This window comes from Azolla caroliniana, unplaced genomic scaffold (assembly GCF_043228905.1).
Source record: "Azolla caroliniana isolate FFs.n. ecotype wild unplaced genomic scaffold, voAzoCaro1.0.p SCAF_15, whole genome shotgun sequence".
In the NCBI taxonomy this organism is placed as follows: Eukaryota; Viridiplantae; Streptophyta; class Polypodiopsida; order Salviniales; family Salviniaceae; genus Azolla; species Azolla caroliniana.
Window position 1 is genome coordinate 90978 of NW_028230450.1, and position 8416 is coordinate 99393.

The window sequence follows — 8416 nt, forward strand, 5'->3', positions numbered from 1 at the left end:
TGGATGGGTGAGATGATTTTTCCATAATGAAGTGAATGCCCTTGCTTCTTCATTTACTCTCCTGACGTATATACATACATACATACTAGTAGTACAGACGTAAAAAAAAGTGTATTATATGTAATACATAGTAGCAGACTGCAGTGAGTATAAGTAGGAATGGCTACGCGATTGAAAGAAAGAAAAAAAGAGAGGAAGGAATGATAAACTATAATAAAAATGACAGCCTAAAATATAGCTACTTACTTAGTACGTATTTATTTATAAGAGAGGAAAATGGTATAGGTTTAGCGTTTATGTGTATGTACATACATTATAGGTTACGCATACATATATGGGGGATATATTCCTTCAGTCTATGGGCGTCCGCTCTTGCGGCGGCCCCACCAGATGTGGCCGGTGGATTTGGAGGTGTCCCAGAAGTCGATGAGGTTCCAAGGGTTCTCCTCCTGCAGCAGCTCGTGGACGGTTTTCTCCAACTCACTCGTGTGATGGAGCAGCCCATTGAGCGCGAAGGCCAGAGTGCCTAATGACAACAGGACGGTGTTGGTGAGGCTGTGGACACCGTTGGTGCTAGTAGGATCACTACTACTACAACAACTATTATTATTATTATTACTACTTCTACTGATGGGCGAAGGAGCTGCAGGTATTCCTGAGGTGGTGACCGGGGAATGGGAATGGGAATGGGAATGTTGTATCTGATGATGATGATGATGATGATGATGATGATGATGATGGTTAATAAACTGAAGAGCCTCAGAGTTGAAGGGGGGGTGCTGCGGTGATGCCGCCGCCGCCTCCTGCAATGACAAATTTAGCTCATTGGCCACATACATGACCCCCTTCTCGAATGCATCCATGAACCGCTTCCCTCTTTGCACTGCCACGTCCCCAAATTCGCAGTGCTTGAAGGCCCGGCTGTTCCTGGCGGTTAGCTCTGACCTCATCAGCCTCTCCAGCTCCGGCAAGTTCCCGGCTGCTTCAATGTCCCTGCCTTTGGCTGCTGCCACATCTCCAGCCTCGCCCCCCCCCTGGTACTGGTACGGGTAGTGCTGGTAGTGCTGGTAGTGCTGGTGCTCTGAAAACCTCTCATATTGTTGTTGCGTTTTCATGCTCATCACTTTCTCCAGGAATGCGAATGTGGGCACTACCTTCTCTTCCATGATCCTCATCGCATCGTTCAGTGCATCCCTCAGTAGCCTGTTCATGGGTATCTTCGTCTCTTTGCCCACTTGCTTTAGCTCCTCTAACGCAGCCATGGAGAAGTGCAGCATTTCCATGATCTTTCCTTGTTGCTCCATCAGTTTCATGAATATCTTGGCAGGGAAAGCTGCAAACCAGAACTGGGGTTCCTCCGAAGCCTCCTTCACCAGGGCATTTTGGCATGAAATCAAACTCCGTAACTTCTTTTCCTTGGCTTTTAGGTCATCCATGACAGAATAACCACCGCAGACATCACAATCCCCACCAGAGAATGCATCAAAGATGCTGGAAACCAATTGCTCCATCTTGCTCAGCCCTGAAACGATCTCTGGCTTCACCATGGAGGCTGCCCTTCTCGGGAAGACAAGCACTTCAACTATGATGAAGCTTGCCATGCCAAGAAAAGCCTCCACAATCCTGATAACCGTAAACTCTTGATCACTTGAGTCCTTGTTGGTCCTTGCGAGGATGACGATGGCACCCGTTAAGGCAGAAATAGCTCCGGCATAACCGAATATCTTACTCTGCCTCAGGAAGCTTGTGAAGACCACCCACGGAATGAGTGCCACAAGCCTCATTACAGGGAAATGAGTTGTAGCCATAACCACCAGAAGCCCATAGATAGAACCTGAAACGGTGCCCAATGACCTCAAGACTGCAACTCTGAAGGAACCTCCTTTCGCGGGGCCAGTGTAACCCAATGCTAAAGTGATGTCTGCCCAATATCCTTTCTTTGCGTTGAACCAGAACCCAAAGAAGGCCCCAATCGCCATAGCCAGAGCCATTTTGAATGCTGCCATTAACTGTGTCGGCTCAATCTTGAAGGAGAAGCACTCCAGGAGCTTGTGGAGTAGCCTGCTGTAGAGTCCTGGACTCTGATTTGTCTCCTTGGATCGCGAAATGAATGATGATGCATGCATGCTGGCCTCACATTTTGAGCATAGTTTTTGAAGATCACGATTATATGAGCTGCCATGTGCATATGGTGGTGCATTGGAAGCAAGGATCTGCAACTTTGACAACTCTTGAGGATTTTTTGCAGGTAACTGGAGATCAGTGGGGTATTGCATGAATTGAGTGGATGAATTAATAGCCGCAAGCATTTGGAGGTGTTGGAAATTAGGCTTGGAGTGCTCATGTAGGAATGTATGCTGTGAATTATTAGCTACTCTGGGGTCTTGATCTAAGCTCAAAAGGATACTTTTGGTCTCTTGCACGAACATTTTCACGTTGAAGAGGAAGAAGAAAGCTGTGGCTTGAGCTTCAAATTTGGCTGGGCTAATTAATATCCCACCAGCCCCTGCGCCGCCACTGGTCCTAGTGTTGTCGAAGACATTGACATCCACATTGGTAGCTTCAAGACATGATGATGCACCAGGGACACGAGAATTACTATAGCCTCCCGTACGCACCTCAGCCAAAACGGGATCTGAGTGATATTCCTCTCCCATTTCACCGGTTGCAATCCGGTATGCTAACTGTTTCTTTGCAGTGTCGTACACTGTGTCCAACATCGTCTCGCGAGAGTCCGAGTATGTAAAACTAACCCCACCCTCTCGACCAAGGCTGCGATGATGCTGATATGCAGGCAGCCTGTCTGGATCGTCATGGCTAGACGATTCACCATCGGACTCACTGTATTCATCATCATCATCATCATCATCATCATCATGAGCTAAGACCTCCTCGAGAATGTTGCTCATGTCGCATGACATGTACTCGAGATGTTCTTGAACCCGCTGCCTTGCAGTTAAGAGAGACTCATCGAAGTTGCATAATACCTCATTGCCTTCTTCAAGGATGATCTGCCTATGGGTGTGACTGGAGGAGGAGCGATGTTTTATGTCAGTGCTCGCATGCCCAAGTGCCAAGGACACCCAGTCTGTAAGGTAGATCAGGGACTGCTTCATCATATAACTTAGGCGCCTTGCGGGTAATAGTAGTTGCTTGGGCATATTCCCAGGCCTTGCCAATATAAAAGCATCTAAATCTGCTTGCAACGCCAGCTCCAGACCCACTGCTATCTTCCGGAGTGAGGTTAGGCCTTGTGTCACACGCTGCAGGTTCTCAGAGGTGCGTAAACGGAACCGCCGTGCTTCCCAGCCCATATCCCCCTGCATCCAGATGAAACAGAGTCAGGACTGGGCTAGTTGAGTATGAATAAAAACAACCACAGCGAAAGTTATTCCGTTTGGAATATGTATCGGACGTAATGCTAGCAACATATATTTACCCTAGCTGGATCAATTACTTCCAAATTGTAGTAGTAGTAGTAGTAGTAGTAGTAGTAGTAGTAGTAGGTAGTAGTAGTAGGTCCTGATCACCTTCACTGATTTTGCCCGAACATTTACAAATGACAGTTATGTATAAAAATGGAGTAGAATTGATTAGATGCGTGCCACACACGCTCTCATTGTGTGTGTGTGTGGATATAGCCTATGCTGCTTTACTGAAAAAACAGATAAATATATAATACCTCATTGGAACTTATTTCGGCGTGAACAGCAGAGCCGAGTTTGGCGAGGGACTTGGCCTGGAGGTTTAGAGCAGAGGCTTGAGTCATATCCTTGGTTGTAAAGGCATCCACCAGGACCTTCAATCTCTCGGACGTGATCCGCGCAGATAACTTGGTTTGGGAATAGACCTGCTTATAATGATCCAAAGATCTTATCAGAACAGAGAAAGGGGAGGAGTGGTGATATTCAAATTACGTCGTATATATTGTTCGTCAGTAGCTGAGCATATATTATACATAGTATATATTGTTCGTCGGTAACATTAACCCATCAACTGAATAGTGATGACGAGTTCATACTCTATTGGCCTACTCATACCCTAGCTCTCGATAAAGCGTGTAGAACCCCTCCTACGTGTATAATCATGTAACTTGAGCAAGCTGCTCGGGGAGACTAGACTACCTAGCCTACGAACCACCTGCAAACGATGGGTTTCAGATATGCAGGCACAACTTGAGCATTCCGTGTGGGTCCGTACTACTCATTCCGTGTGTGTGTGTGAGAGAGAGAGAGAGAGAGAGGGATAGATTGGTTTTAGTAGTGTGTACGTACGTGCGTGCGTGTGTTACCTTTACCTGGAGGAGGGCTAGATGAGGGAGTGGCAGTAGGAGGGCCAACATTCCGCAGGTGGCACCCACAATGGTTGTTCCCGCCAAGCGGAGCGGGAAGAAGACCTGGTCCATGTGTTGCTGTTGCACGGCGGCTGTTACGTAGATGATGCCAGAGTGGGCGAGAGCTACGCGCTTGTGGAGGATGTGGGAGGAGGAGGGATAGGTGATGAGGAATGAGGTAGCGGCAACCAAGGCGATAGACACACCGATGTTAGCAAAGCACTTGGCAGGAGGAAGGAGCTGCAGGAGGACAAGGCTCATCCCCACGCCCTGCACAGTGCCCGTGCAGACGGCCACCGTGTCTTGCATGGCCTTGCCCAGTGTGGATTCCCCAACCACCGTCACAGCCATGACATATGCGAAGATGGGGAAGGTGACCCAGTGCACGTGGGAGCTTCCCACTTGGATGATTACCCCCGCCATGAAGCATGCCCATGCCGTACGCATGGCTGCCGTCAACCGTGACCGCCAGAACACTGCCTCGTGCATACTCTTCGGCCTAAGCTTCGACATGCTATACTTGGAAGACGTCCCACGTCGCCTGACCGCCATCTGCTTGCTGGAAGGTGCTGCTGCTGCTGCTGCTATAGAGGTAGCTTGGTGCATGTGAGCAGCCGCCGCCGCCTCCTTCAAAGAAGAGCCGCCACTTGCAGTGACTCCTGGATGCGGTTTCTGCATCATTTCTATTTGTATGATATTAATATGATATTGGCTGGAGGAGAAGAGCTGCTGTAGCTACTAAATTCTTGGCTTTGACAGCCTCTTATATCAACTACTACGTTCTAAGTATGTCAGTATAAATATACCTTCATTACATTCGTGTGTATGAGTAGTACAGAGCACAGCTGTGAGTGTTTCAATATCTTTACGTTTGAGCTCCCCATCCGCCATGTCTTATATAATATGCGCATGTAGGTGGGTATAGGTGGACTGCAGGGGCGGTGAGAGCTACCATCAGGTTATAGTACTAGGCCTACAAGTACTTCTCTACCCCTACCACTAGTAACTAACTACTAAGAGGGAGCAGTGGGGGTACCAAGTGGAGACCCACTTGCATGAAAGAAATTAGATTGAGATCGATTTATATTTAAATATCCTTTAACCAATAAATGTCTGCCGAATAGCTTTCTAAAGGGTAAAATGACTTGGGCGAGAATGAAATTATATATCATATATCTATCTATCTATATATCTATGAATGTGTGTATAGATAAGCCAGGGATGCTAGAATTACTAACTAATAAAAAATTCCCTTTTTATATTTTGGTGATGCGTATCTGATGTTCAATTCCTGAGTTTGATCATCGCCAAGATCTCTCGTACGCTGCACGGTCACGCAGTAACACCACCCACGACATAAGTTTCAGAAAGGAAGGCTGCTCGACTTGATAGATAATCTCGTTATGTATGTATGTACATATTGGTTGTGGTGAGTGAGAGATATCAACTAAACTAAACTATGACTTGTGTACACAGAGAGAGAGAGAGAGAGAGAGGTCAGGAGTCAGGAGTCAGGACCCCCCATGGTTAGTGAAGCTGCAGAGCACGTGCAGTAAGTAGTATCCGTCCCTGGAGCTAGTCGTCATCACCCATTTGTTGCCCGCGTAGCTAGCCAACTAGGGATAGATAGAAGACAGTAGTATTCTTGGAACTTATTCTAAATTAGTAGAAGCTTTTTTCCAGGTATGCGCGCGCACGTGACGCATTTTAGATTTCTTACCTTTTTGTTTAGTTTTTAACTTATAATTCCCCCACACAAGGAGGGAACCGGGGAGCACTCACAGAAAAGAGAGAGACTAGAGCCACTCGTTCAATATTTTGTATGCCTGCGTGCCTGCAGGAGCAGCACCCACCTCTCCTTTTCAGGGCGCAGTTCCTAACACTCACCAAGTAATTAGTTTCTTCACATGACCATTTTCAAATCGCTCTCTCACCTTTTCCCTGTGGCTACTGCTTAATCCTTAATATTAAAGAAATTGGGTATGTGTGTGTGTGCGCGCGCGCGCGCTCGTAGTGCTGCGTGGGTCCTCTTGCTGCAACTGATCGATTATGTTTATCCATCCGCAAACACAAGAATCATCATCATCATCATCATTTCTCGGCCTTCTTTTGACTTATCTCCTTTTTTATCACCCATACATACATACATACATACATACATTCAGCTAAACTTTTCTGGTCCTGACTCCTATCTCTATATCTTGCTTTTTATTTGCAGGGGCCTAAGTTTCTTTCCTTTTCTTTTTCTATGCAGATGGGGGCAATTTGTACTTAATCCCGACAAGTTGAACTGAACCAGGTCACCTTGTTCATGATGATCTTGCAGCGACCATCTAATCCATTCAGTGGGACGGTACTAAAATAGCTGGCTGCCAACAAGATTGGCTGTCATCATCACTATTGGACGCAGTGATGTCACACATTTCAACGACATCCGAGTTGAAATTGCTCCACTTGCCTGACTATGACCTAGTTAGTTAGTGATGAACATCTAAGTACTCAGCTACTTATGTAGCTTGATAATGCCGGTCTAGAGTGTTTGTGGTTTGTTCACAATACGATCACTAGAGAGAGAGAGAATAAGGCAGGCAAAACTTAAAAAGGTTTAAATGTCTTGTGAAGTGTGGATCAACATATAGCCAGTTCTCACAAAACAAGGATATCTTGTGTACCATCCATTGAAAGCGTCTATTTTTTTTCAATGGCTTAAACATACTAGTTTCCCTAATCACTTCCTAAATACTCCTGATTTGGTATTCTGTGTATGTAGAGCATGTATATTACATTTTATTGAACTCACATGATGGTGCTACATAATACATACTATAGGAGTGAGTCTTGAACCCCCTCCGTCCAAAAAAAAAAGGAAAATCAGGGATTAAGTGGTCAATAAATATTCATAAAAGATGTATAACTAATGAACTTAAGCTTAAGTAGAGGAGGTCCAAACTTAGGACATCCATACGATAAAGTGTAATTTAGATGGTAACTTGCACAAAAAATGTAGGTCTACATGGTAGACATTTCCATAGCCAAGCCAGATGTAATCATGTGGATATGTTTGGAAAGTTCTTTGTAAAAAGCTAGCTAACTATGGTGAGGATAAAATGAGGGAAGTTTAAAATAAAGCCTCTTTTCTTTTAGCTTACTTTTTGTTTTACTTTTCTTTGGGAGGAGGGGGGATTCGTTTGCCTTATTTAATTATATATATATATAGATAATGCAGGGTACTTCCATTAATTTTGTAAAGGTTTTAAAATCAAATCAATACATTTCGATGGCAAGTTGAGACACCGGGTTGCATCACATTGACATGCCACACACGTAATGCAATGTAATGTCTTCTTATACTTTTTTTTAGCAAGGTGTTTTATTAACTGTAAAAGTAAAGGGGAGATTTCTCTTGTGGGAACACACCTTCCTTCGCTAATAGACTTCTGACTCTGTCTCAACAGTTGCAATTTTATGAAACTGATAAATTATAATTTTTTATATAAAATAGTTGCTCTCTCAGGATCAATCGAAACACACTCAGAAAAAGAAGTGCCAGCATATTAGTATTAAAAGTCACACTCCCACCCACACTTTGAAGATTAAAAATTCCAAATACCACAATTGCAATGGCGTTGTCAAAAAAAAATCCATACATAAAAAATGCTACTATGCAAAGAGGAATATCATCACAATGGTGTGTTCGTTGATGTTCCCTTGTGTTTTGGGGTTGGGGAGTAACTTGCAGCTAGTTGTGAACATGGATAGACGATGCCTAAAGTCTTTTACACGCTTGGTTGTCATGTAGATGTATTTATCCATTTTATCTCAACATTTACTTTTATCGAAATAGATTTTTTTGAGTGTCCACCATTTACTTTGGTTTCCAGATGGACATGATCCAAAGTTACACGGAAGTGGGGGATTACAAAGGGACATGATCCAAAGTTTCGGAATATCGGAAGAACTCACTTCGGGTGCACTAACTAACAACACTCGGAACCTCCAAATGTTCATCACTCTATTCAATTTTTGTTAAAATATACTTTGTACGATACATAAATGCAACTTTATGATTTTTGGAAGAGGTTA

At 44.5% G+C, this 8416-nt stretch overlaps 1 protein-coding gene across 1 annotated transcript; it reads right to left on the reverse strand.

The window, feature by feature from the left end:
• Positions 1 to 215: 215 nt before the first annotated feature.
• On the reverse strand, positions 216 to 5070 carry LOC147854178 (uncharacterized). Its single transcript, XM_087331224.1, has 3 exons — positions 4298 to 5070; positions 3683 to 3850; positions 216 to 3320 (listed from the first exon to the last, which is right to left on the reverse strand). Exons 1-3 carry the CDS (start codon positions 5012 to 5014, stop codon positions 357 to 359), a joined length of 3849 nt encoding a protein of 1282 aa, XP_087187350.1. The 5' UTR covers positions 5015 to 5070; the 3' UTR covers positions 216 to 356.
• Positions 5071 to 8416: the final 3346 nt, after the last annotated feature.

Coding starts and splice junctions, on each gene's coding strand:
- LOC147854178 (XM_087331224.1), bottom strand. CDS start 5,014: ATGATGCAGAAACCGCATCCAGGAGTCACTGCAAGTGGCGGCTCTTCT. Junction 3,851..4,297: donor CTCATCTAGCCCTCCTCCAG/GTAAAGGTAACA, acceptor CATTATAAGCAG/GTCTATTCCCAAACCAAGTT. Junction 3,321..3,682: donor CCGAAATAAGTTCCAATGAG/GTATTATATATT, acceptor ATCTGGATGCAG/GGGGATATGGGCTGGGAAGC.